Raw genomic sequence first — 25,003 nt, forward strand, 5'->3', positions numbered from 1 at the left:
CGCCGCTCCGTCAGGTTACGAAAGGTCTATTATGGCATGGCGGAAGTCTGGCTGCAAAGCGCTGTAAGAGTATCCCCCTGTCTGTGTAGCCCTACTAATCGCAAAGCAGACCAGACAGTATTCAATCAAGACCTGCGCATGTCTCGAGTTGTGTCGTTGCGTGTGCCCAGTTGAAGTGTGGAGGTGAGGAAACGACAGGTCGAGTCCCCTTGACAGAAGCATGCGCGCCAGAATCATCGCAACTGCCCCGGTTGGGACGTTCACGTAGCAACAGACAATGACGTCTGTTGCCCAACGTCATTCCAAGATACTGCTCAGCCTTGCTGCAAGGGCGATATAACTGCATTGGCCGTTGTCACGGTGAAAAGTTGGCTGCAGCAAGTGGCAGCTAGACTCCACACGAACGCCTCGTCATTTGTATGCTACACACACTGCTCCGAGAAAGGTAAGGCTGCATCCTGAGGAGGCGCGACGAGTACACCACTTGATGCAGGATGTTATGCTTGCAGCGTTCGCCATACCGTACTCTCGGTGCATCCATCCAGCATGTGCGTCCTTGCTTGCAGTCGATGTATAAGTGCAGTGCTCTTCCCATCACGGCGACGGGGACAACCCAAAGCCCCGTAGCTTCGCCCGCAAGCCTGATCTGACATCACTATTCCAACAGCTTTTTCACCATATTACTAGGCAATTTCCAGATAAAGAAGCGACGGTATCCAAAGTGCAAGAGTTCGGGTGGCGCTGTGTTGTAGTGCGTCTGTTCCTCCTCGAGGCGGAGTCATTGGGAAGGTGAGCCTCTCTGTTCGCCGTCATGGTTCTTCTTCGCGACTTCCCTCTGTCAGATTGGGGCTTCCTTTCTCACGTCGCTTGTGGGTTTCCACCGACGTCCCATCGCGAGTGCTCTTTCCCTAAGCTGCTACGCCCAGACGCCATCTTCGGGTACAACAGCTTGCCTCATTCCGCCATTCCTCTCCTTCTCTTCTTCACTCTTCTTCACTTTTCTCACCAATACGCATCAGTGGCCACATTCTTTGTAGCTTTTCCCAGGTCAGTCATCCGTCCCGACGCCGTCCATCATTCTTGTGCAGCACACCGATACTGACGCCTCGGCAGCTTTGGAGTCACTACCAGTCCCGCACATTGCGAAAGTTTGATATCTACGACCCAGTAAGTCCCTTTCATCATCCCATCTTATTCTCTCCACTCCCCGCCCGGACACCGCCGCATCCAATGAGCTCCTCCCCCGCAATCGCTTGCGAGGTCTGCTTTCGTCACACTCATCGATCACCGAGCAAATTTGCTAGGCCGTACCCCAGCCTCCTCTAATGACAAAAGTTAATCTTCTGAGCAGAGCAACGTTCCTCTCTGCATCTCAGTCTGTCGTCGCGTCCGTTGTTGAGACCCTTCGCCGCAACCCTCCTCAGGCTCGTACCTTTCGGCCTGCGTACTCTTGCTCGCGACTTCAAGCTTCGGTCCCGGATACCTTGCCGATCTTTTCACTCGTCTTCTGATCAGTGTCACTTCGAAGCTCACTGCAATGGCTACCAACGGTCGTCAGCAAAACTACGCGGCCCCCAACGCGGGCTACAAGGGACAACACATGCTCAACAACTACAACCAGCACGGCCAAGGTCATGGGTCCGCCCAATACCTCCCCCGAGGTCTGCCCATGTCCCCCCACGGTGATAATGGTATGCAAGGTCTGACGGGCAATATGGCAGCTCTCAACATGCACGCCTCGTATGGTTCGTCCGCTACCTCCAAGTCTGCGAGCTCCGCTCTGTCAGGTGGCTCCTCCGACTACGGCAACATCCCTCTCTCCAACGGTCAAGGACTTTGGGTTCCCAACCAGCAGGTCCTTGGATCTATGTACCAGATGATGCCTGGTGCCCAGCAACAGACTGCCATGGCGGCTTCCCCAAACATGTACAACCACACCGGTGCATACGTCCAGCAGGCAGCTTACCAATATGGCCAAGCTGTCATCGACAACAACGCTATGCCACCAGCATGGGCTGCTCGCATGTCCTCTTCCGAGATGCCATCTCTCATGACGCCACGCCGGGACTCCATCTCCTCCAACGAGAACGACAACCCAGGCACGCCTTACGGCAGTGGTGGTATGTACCATCGTTACGGCAACAACACCGCCATCATGGACCGTTCGCCAAACGCCCTCTACTCCAGCAGTGCTACCCCTTCGCCTTCCCAGTTGGCCCATCCCTACCAGGTCATGGCGCCCATCCCGAAGCAGCAGACCATGCCCACGTTGCCTCCCAATCTACTGGCGTTAGTGCACCAGGAGCCCCCCATTCCCCGGGCTATTCCCGCTCCTAGCTCCCCGCACAAGCCACTCGACCGTAGCCTGGAGAACAAGACTGGCGAGACCAACGTTTACATTAGAGGTCTGCTTCCCGAGACCACAGATGAGATGCTTCACCTGTGGGGCAAGCGTTTTGGAGACATCCAGAGCTCAAAGTCCATCATCGACCTGAAGACCAACCTGTGCAAGGGGTAAGCGCTTCACTACCCATCACAACGTTTCAATTACTAACTATGCTTCGCAGTTTCGGCTTCATCAAGTACCACAACTTCGAAGACGCTGAAGACTGCATCCGTGGCTTCCACTACCTCGGATATGAGGTCAGCTTTGCTCGGGTACGTTGCAGCCACTCTGATGCACGATGGCCTGTACTGACTCTTCCCAGGAATCCTTCTACTCAAAGCTCAAGAAGTTCGCCGACGAGTGCAACACCAATCTTTACGTATCCAACATTCCAAAGAACATGAACGAGCATGTATGATACTTCGCCTCAACCCTGGTGACAAGTCACTTACAACATACAGGAACTCGCCTCCATCTTCGCGCCTCACAAGGTCTGCTCGAGCAGGATCCTTCGTGACTCTTCTGGTACTGGTCGGGGTGTCGGCTTCGCTCGGTAAGTCATCGTGGTGTTGCCATTTTGATCGTTGCTGACCATCTCTAGCTTCGAGTCCCGCGACATCTGCGACGAGGTCATCAAGGAGTTCAACAACACCCCTGTATCCAAGCCCGGCGGCGAAGAGCATCTCATCCAGATCCGCTTTTCCGATACTCACGAGCAGAAGATGCTCAAGCAGCAGACCGCAGCTGGCCGTGTCTTCCGTGCTGCGGAGTACGAGGTCGGTGTTGCTCAGGCTAGGGCGCTAGGCACGCCTGACCGATACCTCTCCGTCTCCCCGATACCTGCGGGCCACGCCAACGAGTTCGAGATGTTCATGCGCGGCCAGCGCCAGCCATGGTCACCGCCAGTGCCATCCACCCTCGGCCCTGCCCGCTCATACTACATGCCGCAGGGTGGACCCATCAAGAGCGAGGACGGCGTTTCTGAGAGCGGCCTTGACGTCAAGACCAACCCCGCCACTCCCGTCAAAGCTGATGACAAGTCTACTTCACCCAGCCGCAACGACTAAGCGTGTACCGCCCTTTCCACGTCGACCTTCGATCTACTCGTCGTGCACGCACTATTCTTCATGATCGCTTCTTCAACATCCTCCAGCCACATCTTCTTGGAGACTTCTTTTGGCACCGATCATATACTTTACGAAGGCCGCACTATATCAACACGCTACAGCACGATACTCTTGTCGTTCTTTCCTGCCGCTCGCTCTGACCTTCATGTCTTTGGGCCCTAATACTTTGTTCTTGGCGCCAACACCCTGAACATATCCTTCCCATCGACACTCCAGTCTCGCGTTTTCCTTTCGATCGATATATTTGGGCGGCTTCTTTCACATTTTAGAAGTATCTGTTAGCATCTGGGCAAGCCAGCGAACCAAAAGGATCTTAGTGGGTTATTCAATGTATCTCTTTCTCATCGATGGCAAGGGCAGGTTTCAGCAGTGGTGGCTAGGTCTATGGTCGGATTTGTCGTAGTTTCGATAGTTCGTCGTATAATAGATCTTCTTCCGGCTCATATTCATGTTCGTGTCTACTTCTCTGCTGTTCATGCAATGCTTGCCTCTCAACCCGGTCGTCTTGGTACGTCTTCAAAGTAAAGAAGGTAACGAGGCTGACCTTGCGCTACACCCTGTTTAATCGCCCAATCGATCGAAGAGGGCTGCGACAGAGCACCTAGTCCAGTGGTAAGACGTCCGCGCAAGATCTTGACAGGCTTCCTAGTACTTGACCGTACTGCTTTGTGGAAGATTTCCCATCGCTGCATCTGGGTGCTGTGTCTGCAGCAGGCTAGGCACCTTGATTGCGGAAGACGTGTGTTCGATCCACACGGTGCTTGTAGATTTTGATCTTCTTTTTAGACTCGCGGCTATGCGATGAAGTAGGAGAGATAAGTATAGGAGCGTGTCATGAGATTCGGATCAGTGTACAGGATGAAATGCAATAGCGTGAGAACGGCAATAGTAGTAGTAATGATCGTGGCCACGCGGTGATGGCCGTAGAACGGGGATAGTCAAACATCTTGAGTCTAACTTTGTGCCTAGTTAAAGGTAGGAGGATAGATAGTACGTGCGTTCCGACTCCATCACTACTGCATACATTCATCCGGAGTGGCTGGAACGAGACTTTGTATGAATGATTTCATTTCAGTTCATTGCTCTTGCACATCTATATATACAACGGTGTACCCCTTGGACTCCTTGTCCTATCAGAACAAGGGTTGAGGCAGTGACCGTAATGCTATTAGAATGCCAAAATCCTTGGTGCAGGCCCTCCCTATGCTCTGCGGGGTGTCACTGACGACGCTTCTTTCTTTCCACCTTTTTACTGCAATCGTTCAGTCCTCCCACTCTGGGTTCTGCATGTAATGTTAGTACGGCACCCTCAAAGTCATGTATATTAGAATATCATACCTTTCGCAAGATGACCACACCCTCCAACACATTGGTCAGGCTGAGGTACTTCTCGTCTTCCAACTCCGCCCGCTCGCCGTGCGCCAGCAGTACCGGCGTGCTCTGTGTTTGCCATCCAGTGATGGTCTTCGGCCGACCGGCTTGGCCAACAATGTCTACTGCTTGACCAACACGGACGTTGACTGTCAGCGGCTTCAGGTCCTCGTCGAGTGTGATGAGGAAGCGCGGCGATATGGCGGTAGCGAGGTAGTAGAGTAGGTAGTGTGAGTCTCCAGCCACAAATGACTTGGCGTCGATGAGAGACACAAGTACGGTGAGAAGACCCGACGCTGCCACACGAGACAAGACCTGACGGTCAGTGTGAAATGGGTTGAAAGACAGCGTGCCCTTGCCTGCGTGCAGCAGACCTTGAGCTATGCGAACCATGAAAAGAGCGTTGGGATCACGGTGGTAGTAGCTAGCCAATTGCCGGAGAAGTTGTGCAAGACGGGCGTTGTTGGTACCAGCACCGCAAAGGCCCATGGCGAAGATGGCGTTGATGGCGACATCGTTGTCGTTGTCGTGAGAGTAACGGGAAAGAGTGTCGTAGACCTTCATTTGAGGGTTGCTAGGGCTGATGAGACCTAGAGCGAGCGGCACAGCCTTGCGGATGTTAGCCTCGCCGTAGTGCATCAGGTGGCCGAGAGTGCGGAGGATCATCTCTTGGCCGACGTCCTCGCCCATGGCGACTAACGATAGACCGATAACAGCGTAGGACTGGAGTAGCTCATCGCCCTTCTTCTCCTCGTTCTCATCCTCGATGTGCTCGTTGCAGATGTGGAGCAACTGTTGGATCTTCAGGACAGCACCGGTACCTGCCCATGCGCATACCTCGGTGAGCACAGAGGCAGACTTGGCCATGGGGTGATCAAGCGCCTTCAAGGTCTCCAGAATGACATCGACTTCTTCTTGCTGACCGAAGAAGAGTAGCGCAAGACCAAGGGCCATGAATCGGGTCCACTTGTCCTTGAGCTGCTTCGTCCGGTCCTCGTCCAAGAGCGTGTTCATCAGGGCATCAGTGACATCTCCGTTGGCCGAACCAACAAAGATCATACCAAGCGACAGCGCCGCCATGGCAGAGAGCTGCATGTCGAGGCTGGTGTCGCTGACAATCGGCAGCAGAACGTCCAAAAGGTCTTCCTTATTAGACCCGGCGTAAGCAAGACCGAGACCCATGATAGAAGCCAAGCGGATGTTCTTGTTCTTGGAATTGATGTTGTCCTCATCACCCAAGAGAGCCATGGCAGGGTCTGAGTCCATGCGCACACCCGAATTGAAGATACCGGTAGCAAGCATAGCGCCAGCCTTGACCATGTCGTCTTCGACGTGTGTGAAGGGGTCGACCTTATCGAGACCCTCTTCTACGTCCCAGAGCATGAGCATACCCAGAGAGGCGGTTGTTGACAGCATGCCCTCCTCCTTGGTCTTCCACACCCAGCTCTGCTTTGTGTTCTCGTTAAGCATGAGCTTATCATTAGCGTAACCGGCATTGACAAAAGCGTTGACGAAGGCGGAGGCAAGGTTGTGTCTGGCGGAATCGGTATTGGTGAGGCCGGCCGTCCTGCTGCTCTCCAGATGTGTCTTGTAGATGTCGTCAGGGGTCTTGGGGTCGAGAATGTTAAGCTCCTTGCCCAGCGCCTTAAAGTGGTCGGGTAGCCGCGTGTTGTTGATGCACTCCTGGAGCTCGGCATCGTCGTCCTCGGAGACGTCGAGCCATATCCGTTGGCGGCCACATAAGTAGGCCATTTGTCTCCGGATCGACTTGTCCTTGGTGGCGTTGAAAGCTTCAATGATGAGATCGGTCTCGTGTAATCGTATCGCGATGACGATTGCCTGTGTGTACTGCTTGTATTTGGCGTAGATTCGGTACGTGGTACGGAGGAACTTGTCGTTGTCTGGGTAGGTGAGTAGGGGCACGTTGCTGCTGGTGTTAGTGTCGGTGCTGCAGGCAAAATGCGGGCATATCCTACCTGACCATGTATAGAGCTACCCTCGAGTATGTGTTCTCGTCAATGTACTGCTCAATCTGATCAATCATCTCCAGCTCAGACAGGATATCAACGGCATCAGCCTCTGCGTTGTGCTTGAGGAAGAAGGGGACGAGGTTCGAGGCGAGGTCGGTGACGTCGTCGGTGGATTTCTCGTCATTCAGGCGGTTCTGGTATTCTGTGCCAATCTCAAGCGCAAGGTGGCGCATGTACTCATGGCCCCATGAGCCGAGATCTGTGGAGGGGGCCTCGAGGCGGTATTTGAGGCAGTCTAGGCGGTCTTCATCCGAATACGTCATTCCCAGAACAGACATCATGTCGGCGAGCGAGCGCTGTGTTTGTTAGCATGGTGGCGTGTATAGAGAGTTATCGGGTCTGCGCACCTTGTTCTCGCCTGCTGGCCATGATGCGTAGGCCTTCTCGAGGTTCTCGTAGTGTGGTCGGAGGAACTTGAGCGGCTTGGGCACGGCCGTCATGGAGCTCGTCGATGTCTTGATGAACTCCTTGATCTGTTCGAGGGCGGGCTTGTAGAGGCTGGTGTCGGAACCCTAGTAAACACATGAGGTCAGCGCATGTTGCGGGGACCAGCCATCGTCGCAGCAGCTTACCAGTATCCGCTCAGCCAGCATGTCAAGGTCACTCTTCAGCTGTTGGTCTTCCTCGCTGAGCTCCTCTGTGGTTTGTCATCAGTGCAAGTCCATGACGATAGCCGTCGGCGCTGTGCCGGGGACCAGACATACCGCCAGTTGTCGCAACACCGCCCTTCTTGTCCTCAAGATCTGGCTTTGCGTCCTTGCTCTTGTCCGCGTCATTGCTCACGGGCGCCTTGCCCTTGCCCTTGTCTGCGGCCGTGGGCTTCTTCTCGTCGTCCTTCGCCATGTTGATGATGTGTAGCTAGGGCAAGCGGCGAAGTGTGTCTATGTGTCGGGACGAAGCGGCGTCGATAGCGACGGTGGAAGGAGATTCGGGGTGCTGAGAGATGTAGATGCGGCGCTCAAATGGGTCGGAAGAGCGAGAGGCAAGTCGAGTGGGGAGTGGTAATAGGTTGATGTCGATGAGGCAGCTCTTGCTTCGCGTACCACTTCCGCCGCGCTAGGGCCAAGCCCCGTCCGCCGATGATGAGCGCCCGCTCCCTCAGAACCTCCCGCCAAAAAATATTGTTGCCGCATACAACCCCGAAAATCAACACCACACGACGCCCATAGGCCACCCAGGCAACTACCATGAAGCTGAACGTCAAGAATATTCGGTACCTCTCCGCCGATGATTGGCGTGTTCTCACTGCGGTATGCGCCCGCCCGCAGGCTTTCCGAACGTAGTGGGGGACTAACGCTGATGAAGACGATAGACAGAGATGGGCAGCCGCAACCATGAAATCGTGCCAACCCCCCTGATTGCTCAGATCGCCGCCATCCGCTCTGGCGACGGCGTCCACCGTTGCATCTCCAACCTCGCCAAGATCGGCCTCATCGCCAAAGTCCGCAACGCAAAGTACGACGGCTACCGACTCACGTATGGCGGTCTCGACTACCTCGCCCTCCACACACACCAAAAGGCCTCGACCGTCTACTCGGTCGGCAACCAGATCGGCATAGGCAAAGAGTCGGACATCATAGTCTGCGCAGATGAGACGGGCAGGCAGCTGGTGCTCAAAATCCACCGTCTGGGTCGCATTTCTTTCCGTACCGTCAAGGCGAACCGCGACTACCTGCGGAATCGCCAGGGTGGTTCGTGGATGTACATGTCGCGCCTCGCTGCTCTGAAAGAGTTCGAATTCATGAAGGCCCTACGAGCAGAGGGATTCCCTGTACCCGAGCCGATTGGTCAGAACAGACATACCGTCGTCATGAGCCTCATCGACGCCTTCCCGATGCGCCAAATCTCAAAGGTCGGTAACCCACAGGAGCTCTACGGTGAGCTGCTCGCCATTATCGTTCGCCTCGCGCAGCACGGTCTCATCCATGGTGATTTCAACGAGTTCAACATCCTAGTTGAAGAGAGAACAGAAAAAGACGGCAGTTTGTCACTGGTGCCAACCCTCATCGATTTCCCGCAAATGGTCTCCATTGACCATGCCAATGCCGAATACTACTTTGACCGCGATGTGGCTTGCATAAAGCGCTTCTTCGATCGCCGTTTTGGCTTCACGAGCGACGAGCCGGGTCCTTTCTTCAAGGACGCCACAAAGAAGCTCGTCAAGCGGTTAGATGTCCAAGTTCAAGCTTCCGGCTTCAGCAAAAAGATGGCCAAGGAACTGGAATTATACATGAAAGAGCATGGTATCGATGGCGACGCTGGAGATGTCGCCACTGGAGCAGACGGGGAAGAGGTGGACGACGACGATGACGCTGATGACGCAGGCGATGATGAGGAAGTTGAAGATGAAGAAGACGGCGGTGTTTCCCTTGAAGGTGGCCCAGTAGGCGACGATGTGTCTGCTCCCAGCGATACGATTGCAGATGGGCAGTCAACACTAGCTGCACAGATGACTATACTGGAGATAAGGGATAACGACCCGTTACCAGATCTCAAGGATATCAAGCCACCGCCACCTTCGGAACCCACCATGACCACCAAGGCCGCTAAGAAGAAAGCCGGCTGGTCTATATAGGCCTGCCAACTACATCATCTTCTGTTCCTTTGTTTCAGCGATACCCAGATCCATGTCTCCTCCCGGCACTCGTTTCATTTGAAGGCCTAAAATATACAACACATTTCTCTACATCAAGATTCCGCTGTGATAGGCTCATCCAACCCATCTTTCTCCTGATAATCTTTCTCTTCCCGAGCATCTATCTCCCCCTTAGCCTCATCCAACCCGTCATCGCTCCAGATATCAACCTCATCTTCATCACCAGCCGCTATTTCCGTGCATTTCGGAGGCACAACCTCCCTCTTAGGCCCAGACCGTATCATACGCCCAACAAAGCGTAAATCCGGATCCACGAACCCTTTCCGTATGAGCAGAGACCGTATATCTGCTGCAAGGAGATCACCATTTGCAACCTCATGATCGATCAGAACGTTACCATCGTCAAGCTCTCGTATGCATGAAGTGCTGATACACGCTGGAAGCGTGCTACCTTCTGTGACGCGGCCCAGCCAATTGTGACGCTTCCTTAGGACGTCTGCTATCAGAGGGTTGGATGTGGTGAAGACGACTGTCCGACGGGGTGGGTGGATCAGGTATTGTATTTTGTGTGAATGGCGGTTATTCATTTTGATTGGATGTATGAGATTGCCGAAGAGTGTAACTTGTGGAAGTGGGTGGACAAACGTGAGTACGTGTTAGAGATTCCATGCAGTCTCTGTGCGTTTACGTTCGGAGTTGGTGGCTTCAACGCACAGTGTACTTTCACTCATATAGTCGACCTGGGCCTGCTAATATTGGAAAGCCGCAAGAGGTCACACATATGTGCGTGAATGCTCCGAGTGCGTAACGAGAGAGAGCTCTCACGATCTGGGCATTCAATCGGTGAAGGGTAACATTTCCCTATACCTTTCGTTGTCCACCGTAACACTTTAAACCTCAGTCCCTATCTAAGTCCCCTCTATCCATACTCCCCTACGAAAGCAAACCCCCCAACCTCAAAACCCCACTCACAACAACAACCATGGTCCTCATCCTCAAAATCCCACCCTACTACCGCACCACCTCCTACGTCCTCCACTACAACCGCCACCCCACCACAACAGCCCAATACATCCTCCTCACCCCCGCCTCCACAGAAACCCTCACAACGCGCAACGCCGCCATCGCAAAAGACTGTGCGGCATGGGGCTGGCGCCTCTACAACACCGACCGCTCGCTCCCCAAGATGGAGAAATGGTTTGCCAAATACGAAAAGCTTGCCAGGAAGAACACCTGGGACGACGATATCTGGGTTATTTGGCAGAGAGAACATGGATTGAGGATTAACGGGGAGGATGAGAGGAAGAAGGCGGAGGCGGAGGCGGCTAACGGGAAGAGTAGGCTGGAGAGTGTGGTAAGGGGGGTGAAGAAAGCGCATTGGAATGTTTGGGGGAAGGATGGGTGGGTTGGGAGTGATGAGCAGAGATTGAGGATTGAGCACGGTCCTAGAGAGGAGAAGAGGATGAGGAAGTGGGCTGAAGAGCAGATGAAGGAGATGTCGGGGATGCTTGATCCTTTCTCGGATGTCCATGAGGTTATAGGAGAAGACGATGAAGATGAGGACGAGGAGCGTCCGTCGGGAGGGCTAAGAGGCGGTGGTGCTGACGGTGCTGATGCGAAGGCGACTCCGGGTGGAGAAACTGATGGGATGACTGCGGTGGTGCTTCCGAGGCATGCTTGGTTATCTCGAGGCTGAACCACACCAAAGAGCACTTAGCGATAGACAATGCCGGGACAATATTATGTTACAATACCCCTTCCATCCATCGCGTCTCAACACCTCAACCTCCAGCTTTCTCCCCATCCACCCTCCTACCTCTCCCCTCCTTCCCGCTCTCTTCCCCCCTCACCCTCTTCATCTCCTCCACTCCCTCCGTCAAATCCCTATGCACAACTCTAACCTCCCAACTATCATCCTCGCTCCACTTCACCTTCCCCAACTGCTCCGCAAAAGCCACGCTTCTGTGATGTCCACTTCCACATAGACATCCTACTCGTACTATCGCTACTTCCTCTTCTCTGCTAGCTCTTACATCCTTGATTTCCATGAGCCGTTTGATATCCTCTTCGGCGCGAGCCACTGTGTCACTGAAAGACTCGCGCTGCATGAGCTCATCTTGTAACGTTGAGTCGAGCCCCGTGCATGTCTTTCGTATTTGGCGGGATGGGTTTTCTGTTACGCGGCAGTCGTATTCTAAGTCTGGTTTTGGGGATGGTGGTGTGAAGCGGTCGTAGGAAGTTATCTCGAGGATTGGTCGTTGTCTTTTTTTGGTTTGAGAGGGAAATGTATCTTGATTGTTTTCTCTGGCTGCGGATAGTTCGTCTTCGGTGGGTGGAACGAGTCGTGTGTTTTTGACTTTTGAGGCGATGTCTGATAGTATGGCCATGTTGTTGATGATGGATTGACTGAAGACGGGAGCGACACCGGATTCGCGGTCACTATTGTTGTTGGTGGAATATGTGTAGACAAGGCGGTTCTTCTATGGACGACTGCGTATATGGTTATAGTGGAAAAGACTCTATGGTGCAGGCTTCGCGTCCTGTTTCGGTGACGCTCTTTTAGGTAAGAGTTCGCGTGCTCGGCTGCGGACAGGCTCAGGGTCTTCTGAAAACTCCTGCTCCATTGGCGCATGCATATGACGTTGAGCGCTGTGGATCCACGGGCAGACCCGCGAGTGCCGTGCAAGGTGCGTCATCGCCAGACACAACCGCATTAGATATCGCGATGATTCGCTAATACTTATACAGGCCTTTTTTGTCTGTTGGCTTGTCTGTCGCTACGCCAAGAGACTGATGTTCTATCTAGCTGAGCGTCTGTTTGAGAGACGAATTGGACACTTCACGCGCATAGTGAACAACCGCCGTATCAACTGCATTTTGGTTCACATTAAAGAGAGACTGGGAGACCATCAGAGGTGAAAATGTAGTGTGTAGAAGTTTGAATTCATGTGTACAAGACATGCCCAGGTGTTGATCACAACACACTGCGTCGACGTCTTGCTCGCCCAGCTCCATCTCCTATGCAACTTCTTTCTTCCAATGAATTCACACGCCCAAGATCATTTGTATGTAACGCACGTTGCTTCGTGGGCCAATTATTCGCGGCATTCTCCACCGACTGCACTCCTACCCCGCTGTAACCCAGGTGGTGTAGTCGTTGATCCATGCGCGCGCCTGTTTCCTGGCCCGGACTTAACCCAGTTGTGTCCAATAACTTCCTCGTCGAGAGATCTTCCTGCCGGCTGTGGCGCATATCTTGAGGGACCTTTTTTAGGGGCCTTGTAGCCTTCTCTCATGCCCGAAGGAGTCGTGTGGAGCTGCTCGTTGGACAAGGGATCTTCCGCAGTGCTTTGGATATGGTTTGCTACGAAGCCGGGGGCGGACTGAGTTTCGTCATGAGACATCGGTGGATGCTGTACGGCAGTGGAAAAATGTGACTTTAGTCGTCGAACACATGACTCGAACGTTGGCTTGTCGTCGGGTGGCGTTTGGTCTTGTGATTGAACGACCTCATCTTCGTCGTGAGACATCGGTGGATGCTTTACGGTAGTAGGAGCGTGTGAGTTTACTCGTCGAACAAATGACTCGAACGTTGGTTTGCCGTCGGCTGGCGTTTGGCCTTGTGACTCAACGACCTCGTCTTGATAGTAGAGACCATCTGTTTTGTTGAAGAGAGCACCCGGAGGTGCCAGTTCGGAGATACCCGCCCGCCAGTTTATGATGGTAGAAAGCGAAACGACTGTTATCCTGCACGCCATTGCGGAGGGCGTAGTTACATAGCGATACTTCACTATCCGTCCCGGTGAATCTACCCGGTACTCGCGGTAGAAAGCTTCTATAGGTATCTCAATGGAAACGGGATCGAAGGGGACGAAGTTGATAGACGGTCTCGGCGGTATCTGCTGACTGGGCAGATACTCCGATGGGTCGCAAAGTGAGGGCATTTTCGGATTGGCGCAACAGTACGCTGTTGTGTTTTGTGATAAAAAGGGAACTATAAATGGATACCGCCCCCGTTGAGACTAAAGAATGTAAAAGCAGTATAATGTGGTCGTCAAGCGTGTTGTGTTAAAAGCGCAGAAGGTTGATGATGTTATTTACTACTTGATTTAGCACGGCCCAAAAACGAGAAGGTGAGAACGTACCAAACATGGCGTCCAGTAATGAGGGCTGCGACTACCATGAGGATCCACCAGCTATCAGAGTGCACCTTCCTCCCGGTCGTTGATCTTGGACAACACACTTTTATCGATGTCATGCTCCGCCAAATGCTCGACGGCGGCTTCAGTTGACAGTCGTTTGCCCTTCTTCAGCGAGTCAAGTGCTCCCTTCGGCTTGGTTCGTCGCTCGAGCTCCTCTATCCAGTAGGCTTCAAGTTGGCCGCGACGTCTGTCGGACAGGAACTGCTCATCCTCGTCTTGCCGGAATGCCTTGCAGAATGCATCGCGGAAGGGTCGTGATTCGCACACCCACTCGAAGATCTTGAAACAGTCCATATAGATCCTCGGATCGTTGGTGATGTAGGGTTGCAGGACTCCGGGCACATAGATGATGTACGGCATCGAAAGTTGCGGTTGTAGTAGTATTGGTTGTCGTAGTTAGTAGGTGTAGCTTTGCCAGTGAGATACCTTGCGGCCTTTTGATTGCTAAAAGGTAAGCGTAGACGAGTGTAATTGATATTTTGCTAAAGTGAGAGCACTATCAGTGAGAAGACCGAAGTTCGGTAACTACGTGTTGGCGTTGAGTGAGTGTGGCTCTTCAAGTAATGTACAGTCACAGCGGAGGGTGATTTTGGTCAACGCATCTTAACATAGCGGGCCATGATCATCGTTATGGGTGAGTGGCATCCGATGATTGCAGATTTCGTAGCAAACGGAGCATTACACGAACCGCGTCATATGAAAGCAGTGAAGGCGATTGCGGATGGATCCTTGCCATGGTGTTGAAGTGGGTAAAGGCAGTCGTCTGGCAGTTCCTAGATCTACAGCAGCAGGGTGTGAGATGAATACGGTGAGACTCATGCAGCAGTGTAAAGTCATGGCAAGAGTGGTTTGGCGCGTCGGAGGGTGAACGCCTGGGGAGGAATGGCGAGCTAGCCCCCCAATCTTGGCGAATGACTCAATGGCGAAGCACCCCTCCAAAATGTTGCAGGCCAAAAAGTTGACGGGACCGACACGCTGCAGCCAACCGCCAAGATGAGCACCGAATCCGGAGTCAAGACACAGTCGACGTTCGACATCGTAGCGACATACCGCCGCATCCTCAAGGATGACCCGGAACTCACCATGCCCGTCGCGGCCATCGAGGCGCTCGTAGAAGCCATCGCGCAGAGCTCCGTCTCGACCGTCGCAGAGACACTCGACCTGCTCGAACGCCACACGGCCGCCCTCAAGGCCTCCATCGCGAATCCAATCTCCCTCTCCGCCGGCACAGATCTCTTCCAGCGCTACCTCATCACGACGCTCAACCGCCCGGCGAGCCTGAACCTCGGCCCCGACGACGACTTCCGCGCGATACGCAACCACCTGCTCTCCAACGGCAAGCTGTTCGTGGACCGTGCGAAACAGAGCAGGGAGAAGATCGCGAGTTTCGGCAAGCACTTCATCCGTGACGGCGGCACGGTGCTCACAAATGGAGGATCGCGAGTAGTGGGTGCGCTACTGCGAACGGCCGCCGAGTCGAGCACTCTCCGGTTCAAGGTCATATACGTCTTGCCCTCGTCAAGCTCGTCAGATGCGAAAGAGGGCCTCCAGACTGTCGCCGACCTCCGAGAGCACAATGTACCAGTCGCCACAATTCCAGATTCGGCCGTCGCCTACTCACTGGGTAAAGTCGACATGGTCATTGTCGGGGCTGAAGGCGTCGTCGAGAACGGTGGCATCATATCGCGCATGGGCACGTACCAGTTGGGCGTCCTGGCTAAGAGCAAAGGAAAGCCCTTCTACGTGGTCGCCGAGAGCCACAAGTTCGTTAGGCTATATCCACTCAGCCAGTTCGATCTGCCCATTGAGCAGAAGGTACTCGACTTCAAGGTCGCAGAGGAGCACAAGGCGGAACACAAGCCCAAGAGCGACGAAGAGCAACGGAATGTCTTTGACGAAGCCATCGCAGACATGACTGCGAAGCAAAAATCGACCGTCGTTCCGCTCGACGCTCATGACGCTGTCGACTTTACGGTACGCTCTGCTTACATCAATTATGACCCCATGCGCTAACCTGAACTAGCCACCCGACCTGATCTCCGGCATCATCACCGAGTCTGGCGTTCTCACTCCGTCTGCCGTGTCAGAGGAGCTGATCAAGATATGGTTTTGAGCCCTCCCTGAGCATCAACTCCTCACCCCACACCAAATACAAAGGCTCCATCGCGACTCATGCAACGGGCATATACGCGTTTGATGGATGCTCACATTCGTGATAGGAATTATGTGGAAAGCGAATCTGTGACTCTGCAACCTTCACGCCTTCGCCGTAATCGGCGCATCACGTCCTGAGACTGCGGACCGCGCGTTAGAGGATATCGCGCACCTCGAACCCTCGCTTCAGAGCGTCTGGGAACTGGCTCTATCGCATAAGAGGACTGAAGAACGAGGAAACGGCCAACGATAACGACGTCATGGAATAGTGTTGCGCCGACGATAACAACATATGATACCCAATAGACATATTCAATGATAACATGTCTTCGCCCTGTTGAACATTCAAGGACTGTCCTTCTGGTAATGACATATCTGGAGTGTGAGAATGTTGAGCGTGAAGTATGCGAACATGTTGACGATAGTAGCCATTTTACTCGACCATGAATGCGGCCGGAAGCATAAGAAGCTTCCTGTCCTCCTCTTGTTTCCCATCAGTACGCAACGCTTGCAAGAAAACATGCCGTATCTAGTTCAACCACCCGCGCAGTCCATCGACGCCTACAACCCGCTGTTGACCTACACGCTCGCGGACCCCCTCCCCGCCGAGATAAGCATACTCAAAGACCTTCAGAAATGGGGCTGGCAAATCTCCGTGCATTTCGAGGACGAAAAAATTTATATCGATGCCGCAAGAGAGACCGAGAAAGCAATAAAGAAGATGAGGCGCAGAACGCAGATGATATATGGCGACGTGGTGGGGGACAGTCCGAGGTTGACTCTAGAGGAAATGTGGCAAAGGGAGGCGACTAAGAAGGAGGAGGAAAGACAATACGACACCAAGGAGAAGGAGGAAGTTAACGATGCAGCAAGCATGATGTCGCGGATGACAGAGCAGAGAGCTTGGGTGCGTTGGGCTGATGAGGAGGCTGGGTTGGAGCCGGAGAGTCCTAACGTAAGCGAGTCTCTGATATGTGAATATCAGGAAGAGACCAAAATATGCAACTGATGAACCCAGACAGGTAGATAAAACCACCGATGAACAGTCCTACCCGTCGCACGCTCTGAGTTTAGAAGACTATGAGGATTCAGTCATCGACGTTTACGAAGGGCCTGCTGGCAGCCCCAGTACGAGCATACATACTTACAGCGCATCTCGTTTTATTGAAGAACACGAACCCGACCGGCATACATTTGTACCACGTCACTCTACCCAACGCGCTGCGCATCAGCCTGCAGGTCAGGCACCCTCATCATCCTCTATGTCTTCTCCAATCTCTCCTTCTTCAGAAGCCCCATTCGGTCTCATGGGGATGTCAGGATACTGGTGTCCGCCCGTTCTTCAAGCCCGGCCGCAAAAGAACCCTCAATCTCAATCCATCGCACCAAGCGCTGTGGTTCCACCACGAGACTCGAAGGAGACTCGGAAGCTCAAGAAGAAAGTTACCCGCCGTGACTCAGAACCTTCGTTGAGGAAGTATCTGCCACTTGGGTTTGTCAGGCCCCTGTCTTGGGTGAAAGCAAAGCGAAACGCGAATGAAGGGGCCAGTGCAGACGCAACCGCACCAGATGAGCAACAAACCACCGCTCGATCAGAGAGCTCCTTTAGCCCTTATCAACGCACCACCCCCACGCAATCTGTTCCGAACATTCACCTGCAAGAGTATTCCTCTACTTTTCTTCAACCTGAACCACGTAACATATCGCCCGCCTTTTCTACTACCTCCAGTCTTATCTTCCCTGGCCGTGAGATAACCCCCGAAGCCTACTTCCAGCGCACGAACCGACCCCGGAAGAATCTACAGCCCCGCCAGCTCACACCTCCACCAGGACTGGAGCCAGAAAACGATCCCTACATGTGGCTAGCGTGGCATCGCGGCCTTAGAAGGCAGCAGGACAAGACTGATCGTGTGCTGGGCAAAGACAGCATACATAGATCAGATAGCGGTAATGCTAGTTGGTATGATGGGTTCCAGAAGATGATGAAGGAGAAGGAAGCAAAGGTGGCCAAGGAAGAGAAGAAGGCTGAGAAGAAGGCGAGGAAGCAGAGGGAGAAAGAGGAGAAGGAAGAGCGGATACGCAAGGAGAATAGGGAAAAGGAAGAGCGGATACGCAGAGAGAATGAGGTGAGGGAGGCTTTGAGGAAAAAGGGTGATTTCGCAGGTGGGTACTTGCCACGGTATGCGTGACCGCCTCTACTTACGTGCATAATGTAGGCATAATGAATACCTGGGCAGGTTGATGCTCGCAGACGGTAGGACAACGTCGTCGCGGTGGTTGTTCATGACTCGGGACGTTTTGATCGAGATCACGGAGGAGTGCAACATCTAGGACGATACCTTACAAGCCTTCGCATCTACGAAAGCTTCTTCATTTGTCCTGTCTCATGTATTTATGGATATTAATATACGAGAATTATCCCAAGAGCAAAGTTCAGTCCTATCTAACCAGCTCGTAAGAGGTTAGTGCCGTTGTTGCCTTGGGCGTAAGCGATCCTTCGAATATACCTAGGCAAGCATAAAATCTGCGCGTGCCGCCAATCTACCAATTGACTATTTCTTCCAACATAAGCACCACATATCTGACCCCGTACCCTTCTTACCAATACTATATCGTATTCAAACACAATGATCCAGCAACCCGAAGACATCCTACGAGACCTGATCATAACAACGGACGGCCAAGCCGAGGAGCCGTACTCCTATCACAATTGGGGCTACACCATCTACCGCACATGCTACACGCCAGAATCTCAATCGCAATGGGAATCTCTAATCGAATCCATCCAGCTAGGGGTCGAAAAATCCCTCCCTGGGTCGCAAAACGATGAGCCACCAACTACTTCTCAACTCCTACGCTCTCTCTTACATCTAGACTTCCGCTCCGATGCTTCCCTGTACGATGGTCTTACTGTCGAACAGCTTCGTCAGACATATCTCCATCCAGCAGAAGATTCTGCACCCCCATCACCGAACTTCTACAGAAGCGAGCGTCTCTTCCTTGTCGCCGACGCAGACGTTTTGCTGGATCCCTATTTTCTGCCGAAAGAGAACGAGACAGCAAAAATGTCCAATACTGACAATGTTGGAATTGCTACAAGCGACATTGCAACCACGCAGAGTGTGCAGAAATGGCAATATCAACACCATGGCTACAGCAAATCCTCCAGTACCAAGCGACGATGGCTCAAGTGTGTCGAGGTGGACTACGTTGCTGCGGATCATCATCCAAGGAGAAGAGGTCAGGGTCTCGGGGACCGTTACTTTGGCTGGTTCATGATGACGGCGGAAAGTGTGGTGGAGCTGTGGGAGGTGTTGCTTGATCAAGACGTCGAGGAGATTAAACCTAGGTTGGTTGATGTGATGATTTGTAAGTGCATCATGGCCTGTTCGTGTGTTGGTGGTGAACAGGTGTGCTAATGCTTGGACAGGGGGAGGGTATTGAGGCTCGATGGAACGATGAGCTCATGATGGAAGGCCTTCTGTCACTTTTGCGGCGCTGTTGGATTCTACGCCATCAATGTTGATATATTTAGGTTGCTAGTAGTTATGAAATCGGAGGCAAAAATGCGATAATGTATACATTCATATACCCGGCTATCGAACGTCACTACGTCCACACGACTCCCTTCCTACATGAGGTCATGTTTGGGCTGATCTACATATGTAACCCTTTAGGAGCAATACTTTGCGCCTTCACCAGGCTTAACGATACCCATATCGATAAAAGCCGAGTAATTCCAATAGTCCCCTTGTACTCCCTCGCCAGCTACCGGCACATTCCCAGAGAATTTCGCAGTCCAGTAAGCGCTACCCCTAGTGTACTTTGCAAAGGCGTACAGCCCGGTGTTCAGATTCTTCTGACGGTTTGCAAATTTGTTGTCCGCCACCGTCTCGATTGACCATTCACCGATGAATACAGGAAACTTGCCATCTCCTGCCGATGCCTTGGCATCTGAGCATATGTCTGCGCTCACGGTATCAGAATCTGTTGGGCGGCCAGCGAAGTAGTAGTTGTGTACGTCGAAGACAAGATTGGTGGACGCTGGGAACTTGGGAGACCAGAACGCTTCACCTCTGAAGCTGCCTTGGAACATTACGGGTATGTTCTTGTTCACGGCTACTGTTTTCGCAATAGCCGCGTCAATGTACTTCTGTACCCATGCGACACCGTTGTCTGTCAACGCGGCTGGTGTGCCGAAGGTTGTGATGTCGCGATTGTCCACCGGTTCGTTGATCGGCTCTAGAGTGTATGATTGCGGACTGCCAGAGGATTGAATAAAGGCCAGTGCTGCATCGACAGCGCGTAGGGAATAGTCGAGGTTCGTGGCGTTATTGAACCAACCGAAGCGGCCTTCGCCTTCACCAAAGCCCATACCGTTCACTCCACCAGGAAGGGAGTGAATATCGAGGATGATGTGCATGCCGTACTTTGCGATTGCGTAGGATGCGATGTTCTTGAAGAACCGAGTTTGGCCGCCGCTGTAGAAGTTACTGCCAGGAACCTTGACCCATGCAGCGTAGGTTGTGGGGATCCTCAAGACGTTCACACCAGCAGTGGCTAGCTTGTCGATATCGGCGGGTGTGATGAACGTAGCATAGCGACGCTCTAGTACAGGGCCACATTGCGATCCCAGTTTGGCACAGCAGGTCCACTCATCGGTCGTGGTACCGCAATTCTGCGACCACCAGGCTGGGTCAATAACAGCTTCTTGGGCAAGCCATCCACCAAGGTTGATGCCATTGGCTTTGAAGGTCTTCCAGTTGAGGTAGGTAGGTGTCTGGCGCCCTGTTGGACTACCGGTGGTGAAAGATGAGAAAGAGAGGAGGGATGCGACGATGGTGTTGAAAGCGATCATGGTTGATGTTGTGGTGTCTGCGTTCCTGGCTGAGGTTGGACTCTGTTAAACATGTTGTTGCTGGTCTTTATAGCTCATCAGTACACCCCATGTTGTCCTCTCTGTCCAGCACAATACACACCACGACCTCGGGTCATGGCGACGTTGAAAGTCGAGCGTAAAATGTGGAGCCGGTCGACCTAGCTACCTAGGGTTAAGAGCCAAGATATTAACATGATCAGGCATAGCTATCCTCAAGCCGCTTCAAGACATAGCGTCGTTGATGGCTGTGTTACTGACGAGGTGTTTACCCCAGGTTCCACCCCGGACTTGACCCTAGACTTGGCGCCGTCTTGTGGGTGCATAATAGTGCCTTAGGTCTTCTAGAAGAGTTAACCCGAGCTGCGACTACATGGTCAGTTACTATCCGCATGGGTCGCATTGTCCCGAGCGACCTGGGCTCCACGTCGGGTGGTGTGAACGCTACGTGGCCCACATCCCGAGGTGTGTATCGGCTTCGTTCTGTTTGCGTACCTAGGTACCAAGGGGAGGCTTACGTCTTTGACGATGACACAAATGACAGCAACATATCGTCTTGAGGTGCGATGACACGCACGTAGACGACAGTTGATCTAGGGAAGCAATTACGCGACAGCTATTCGTCGTTGCATAATTAGTCCTGCGCTCGCGGCGTACCCCTTGGTCAGGTCTCGGCGCCCGAGAGGAACGAGAATGCTCATGATAGTACTGTTGTATCGCAAGTGCTCTGCCAGCGCTGTAGGTTGTGGCATCAGGGAGTCGACGGACTAAAGTTCGTCCATAATGACGAGAGTGCCTTGGTGAGCCGTCCGTGCGTTCCAAGGCTGTCTGGGTCGCTCAACCGGCCAGCAGCCCCTCTAGCCCTTCACATCCTCACCCTCTCCGTTGTATTGATGCTGATGGCTTGTATGTCATTTACATCCTCTGAAGCTCCAATTGCACAAGAAAGGCCCTCGATGATCAAGACAAAGTCATAGTACGTGACCGCGCGGCCTGTCTGTCGAGCGTCGGAAGTACAGCTCACACAGCGAATTCATCATCGCAACGGACAAGACCGAGAAACGAATGCTTCACACCCCTGGGGAACTGGAAAGATTCCAGTTAGCTCACAAAATCCACTTTAGCTATCAACAATGCATGCAACGCACCACCTCATACAAGGGAAAAACTAAACAGGTCTGCAGACTACATTAGCATGAGTACATGCAAAGTGGGTGTGTTAACATTGATGTAGACCCTAGGGTGTTCACCTTTTCCCTAGGTTGACGTGGCACTGCCTTGGAATGCTTCCCTGGTGACTACTTCCAGCGCATACCTAGGGGTCCCGGGGTAGCTTCCACCCATATGCCCTTTCCAAGTGCGAGAGAAGAAACGATCCACGCGACGCTCTTATTCTGCATCCGTACTAAGTTTGATCTACAGATCTACAGCTATGGGAAACCAAGCTTCGTCAGCACTCGGTCTTGTACGCCCAACTGCAGTCGCGCAGCCGACACCATTACAGCTGACCGGACAGATCAGTAAAAGGACGCACCGTTGCTCGAATAAAGATCATATTACGGAGTCGGCACGACGATCGCGCACTGTCTCGAAGAGTGTCCCTGTCGATCTTCAGAAACACAGCTTGCTTAGCATTCCACCGGAGTTGCGCAACTGCATTTACGCCCATCTGCTAAAACCCCGAGACTGCATCGTACTATCTCCTATGATACATACGAAAATTACGGGCATTGCATTACTGAGAACATGTATGCAACTTCACGATGAAGCTGCTAGCTTCTTCTACGCAAAGAATTCATTCCAGTGCTACATTCGTAAAAGCGTACTAGCACAGTCAGCATCGACAGCGAACATCGAATTACCTCACATAACATCTCCCATATCACCCAGGTTCTTCCGCGATCCACTAGCCATGCAAGGCGGTATCTTCTTTCCCGCGCCGCGGTACCATCGGTATCTCACACGGCTAACCATCTACTTCAAGGTATCCATACGCGACCTAGCTTTCCCAGACCCGGAAAAGGGCGACTGGGGAGACGCACCTCGGGCAGACTTGGACATGAATCAGTACATTCGCCGACCTTGCGATAACACCGCCATCACATCCGCGGATATGGGAAAGATACAACAAGCGATTCAGCGTGAAGTGTTACGTGTGTATCTGAAGATGAAAAGCCTCTGGACAGAAAAGGAAGGTACGTGGGCAGGTAAAGTGACGATGCCAGCAAGGTCCACGGCAACGGATGACTTGGAGTTTTGGATTGAGCTTGCGGCAGATGAACACGTCACGCACGAAGGATAATATGGGGAGCACCTCATACCAGAAAAAAACTGAACAGGTCTAGAGCCTACATCGACGCCAGGTCACCTGTTTTGTAGGTTTTCATGTTGATGTAGGCTGCAGGCCTGTTCAGTTTTTTCCTTGGTTGACGTGGGAGTGGAGACGAACACGGGGAGATGATCTGTCGTATGACTATGCATGGACGCGCCGGTGGTCGTGGAAAAGGAAGCACTTGTTGTTCCAAGTTGTATTAGCTCAGCCAAAAGCTCGTTCTGGATGAGTGCACTACCTGTTTTCCATCTACGTTGATTGCAAGTTTTGTGAACATCTCCAGAGCAAATTAAGTCTATGTCTACAATGGTGCAGGAAAGGTGTCCTTGGATGCTGTCAACGTATTGTCATCTGTTGGCTCGGCACCACTACTACTCTTCCCCGTCATCGTGATGCACATAATACAGGACACGTCTCACATGCACACCGGAAATAAGAGATATGCAAGAAAGAGAATATCACTTGTACTTGCTTTTACTATCCCAAAGTCAATGCATGCAGAGCACACGCACGCACACCGCAATTCACAATTCACATCTTCATGCAGCACAGAAAAGATCAAGTGACCAAAAGTACCACAAAGAATTAGTTAATAGACATTAAGTAACCAAGACTACCGATCGATCCATCCCAAATCCCCATGCCAAGCCAACGCGTGCCTGCCTGCCCTGTCCATCTCCGATCGGCACCTCCCCAAGCTTCCTTCCAACTCCAGCCAAGCCAAAGATCCTCTCCTTGCTTGCCGTGTTCCCCACACGCCAACTCCACGCAATGTGAAAGTTTTCTCCGGTGGCATCTCGGCACCAACGGCACCGACTGTCGTCATTTCGGAAGAAAGGTTGCGATTGCAGTGAGGGTAATGGGGGCGATGATGTCAGTCCTCCCTGAGTTTGACTCGTGGGGGATTCGAGGCTGCGATTAGGCTGCTTGGCAACGACGTCCGCTGCTAGCTAGTTCCGCCTTGCTGGACTGCAGACCAGTGCAAGGCTTGCCGTCATTTCTTCGTCTTTCGTGCGTCGCCTTGGTATATGAGTTTATTACTCGTCGGTGTCGTCGACGCTCTCCATGCTTGGCGATGGTGACGAGTCGCGGACGTATCGTGAAGAGAGAGTTGGGCTGGCGATGGGCTGTTGGGCAATGGAGATTTGGCCCTCGGCTTCGACGTCCTCGATGGGGATCCTGAGCATCTGTCCGCCAACGAGGTTGGGGACGTAGACGTATTGTGTTGCGGGTGAAGACATGGTTGTTGGTAGGATGGCTTGCATGCGAGGTGTGTGATTGTAGTCGTGAAGTGGTAGTGTCTGATAGACTAGAGTAGATGATAATTTGATGTATTTGGTATCTGGGGGTCTGATACAGGAAATCTGCGATGTTGTGTGTCTCCCTTCATGTGGGGATACCGCCTGCCTATATACTGTCGCAGAATCCCACGGCTCACCTGAGAATGCCATTGCTCATGCGGCATCCCAAACCCCAACTCCACCCATGCACCCACCCAGGCCACCAACCCAAAACCCTATCCCCGACACCCAAGCATCGCATGGCCCACCCGTCACTCCCGCAGCCAATTATAGCACGCTATCACACAAGGGTGCCTTAACGCCAGCTCCGCCGTGTCAGCCCAAGGCGCTGATTCGGCCTACGATATGCGCAACGCGTGGCAAGTCTCCCCGAGCAGCTTACCATGCCGCTCCGTTGTGTCCGACGAGCGGCGATAAGTGGTCGATACGTGCGTCGACAAGGAAGCCCCGCACCAATTTCCTCTCCGCCAGCCGGCCAAGCAGCGCGTAGGCGGCGCTACTAGTAGTTAGCCAGACGAAGACGCCTTGCCCGCGGGGTCTAGACCATGCGATGGTTATCGTTGTGTAATTCTAGCCAGGCGCATGATGCATGGTGTTGAAGTGGAGGGTGATAAGGAATTAGGTATTG

The 25,003-nt window shown here is 52.9% G+C and overlaps 9 protein-coding genes across 9 annotated transcripts; 5 read left to right on the forward strand and 4 right to left on the reverse strand.

Moving 5' to 3' along the window:
* Positions 1–1,537: 1,537 nt before the first annotated feature.
* Positions 1,538–3,453, forward strand: J4E92_000090 (uncharacterized protein; the record flags this gene model as incomplete). Its single annotated transcript, XM_051491509.1, has 5 exons — positions 1,538–2,514; positions 2,568–2,658; positions 2,709–2,798; positions 2,848–2,939; positions 2,988–3,453. 5 exons carry the CDS (start codon positions 1,538–1,540, stop codon positions 3,451–3,453), a joined length of 1,716 nt encoding a protein of 571 aa, XP_051357021.1.
* Positions 3,454–4,775: 1,322 nt separating this feature from the next.
* On the reverse strand, positions 4,776–7,757 carry RPN1 (proteasome regulatory particle base subunit; the record flags this gene model as incomplete). The annotated part of the gene is made up of 6 exons (XM_051491510.1): positions 4,776–4,796; positions 4,852–6,811; positions 6,861–7,210; positions 7,262–7,426; positions 7,487–7,551; positions 7,619–7,757. The coding sequence occupies 6 exons, from the start codon at positions 7,755–7,757 to the stop codon at positions 4,776–4,778; spliced, it is 2,700 nt and encodes an 899-aa protein (XP_051357022.1).
* Positions 7,758–8,101: 344 nt separating this feature from the next.
* Positions 8,102–9,489, forward strand: J4E92_000092 (uncharacterized protein; the record flags this gene model as incomplete). Its single annotated transcript, XM_051491511.1, has 2 exons — positions 8,102–8,164; positions 8,227–9,489. 2 exons carry the CDS (start codon positions 8,102–8,104, stop codon positions 9,487–9,489), a joined length of 1,326 nt encoding a protein of 441 aa, XP_051357023.1.
* An 812-nt stretch (positions 9,490–10,301) lies between these two features.
* On the forward strand, positions 10,302–11,206 carry J4E92_000093 (uncharacterized protein; the record flags this gene model as incomplete). Its single annotated transcript, XM_051491512.1, has 2 exons — positions 10,302–10,310; positions 10,412–11,206. The coding sequence occupies 2 exons, from the start codon at positions 10,302–10,304 to the stop codon at positions 11,204–11,206; spliced, it is 804 nt and encodes a 267-aa protein (XP_051357024.1).
* Positions 11,207–12,605: 1,399 nt separating this feature from the next.
* J4E92_000094 (uncharacterized protein) lies at positions 12,606–14,072 on the reverse strand (the record flags this gene model as incomplete). The annotated part of the gene is made up of 2 exons (XM_051491513.1): positions 12,606–13,345; positions 13,721–14,072. 2 exons carry the CDS (start codon positions 14,070–14,072, stop codon positions 12,606–12,608), a joined length of 1,092 nt encoding a protein of 363 aa, XP_051357025.1.
* A 633-nt stretch (positions 14,073–14,705) lies between these two features.
* On the forward strand, positions 14,706–15,825 carry J4E92_000095 (uncharacterized protein; the record flags this gene model as incomplete). The annotated part of the gene is made up of 2 exons (XM_051491514.1): positions 14,706–15,686; positions 15,736–15,825. 2 exons carry the CDS (start codon positions 14,706–14,708, stop codon positions 15,823–15,825), a joined length of 1,071 nt encoding a protein of 356 aa, XP_051357026.1.
* A 561-nt stretch (positions 15,826–16,386) lies between these two features.
* Positions 16,387–19,310, forward strand: J4E92_000096 (uncharacterized protein; the record flags this gene model as incomplete). The annotated part of the gene is made up of 5 exons (XM_051491515.1): positions 16,387–16,821; positions 16,889–16,994; positions 17,409–17,992; positions 18,503–19,235; positions 19,297–19,310. The coding sequence occupies 5 exons, from the start codon at positions 16,387–16,389 to the stop codon at positions 19,308–19,310; spliced, it is 1,872 nt and encodes a 623-aa protein (XP_051357027.1).
* A 229-nt stretch (positions 19,311–19,539) lies between these two features.
* J4E92_000097 (uncharacterized protein) lies at positions 19,540–20,724 on the reverse strand (the record flags this gene model as incomplete). Its single annotated transcript, XM_051491516.1, has 1 exon — positions 19,540–20,724. The coding sequence occupies one exon, from the start codon at positions 20,722–20,724 to the stop codon at positions 19,540–19,542; it is 1,185 nt and encodes a 394-aa protein (XP_051357028.1).
* Positions 20,725–24,111: 3,387 nt separating this feature from the next.
* On the reverse strand, positions 24,112–24,339 carry J4E92_000098 (uncharacterized protein; the record flags this gene model as incomplete). Its single annotated transcript, XM_051491517.1, has 1 exon — positions 24,112–24,339. One exon carries the CDS (start codon positions 24,337–24,339, stop codon positions 24,112–24,114), a length of 228 nt encoding a protein of 75 aa, XP_051357029.1.
* Positions 24,340–25,003: the final 664 nt, after the last annotated feature.

This window comes from Alternaria infectoria (genome assembly GCF_024043175.1).
Source record: "Alternaria infectoria strain BMP 0036 chromosome Unknown scaffold_1, whole genome shotgun sequence".
Taxonomy (NCBI): Eukaryota; Fungi; Ascomycota; class Dothideomycetes; order Pleosporales; family Pleosporaceae; genus Alternaria; species Alternaria infectoria.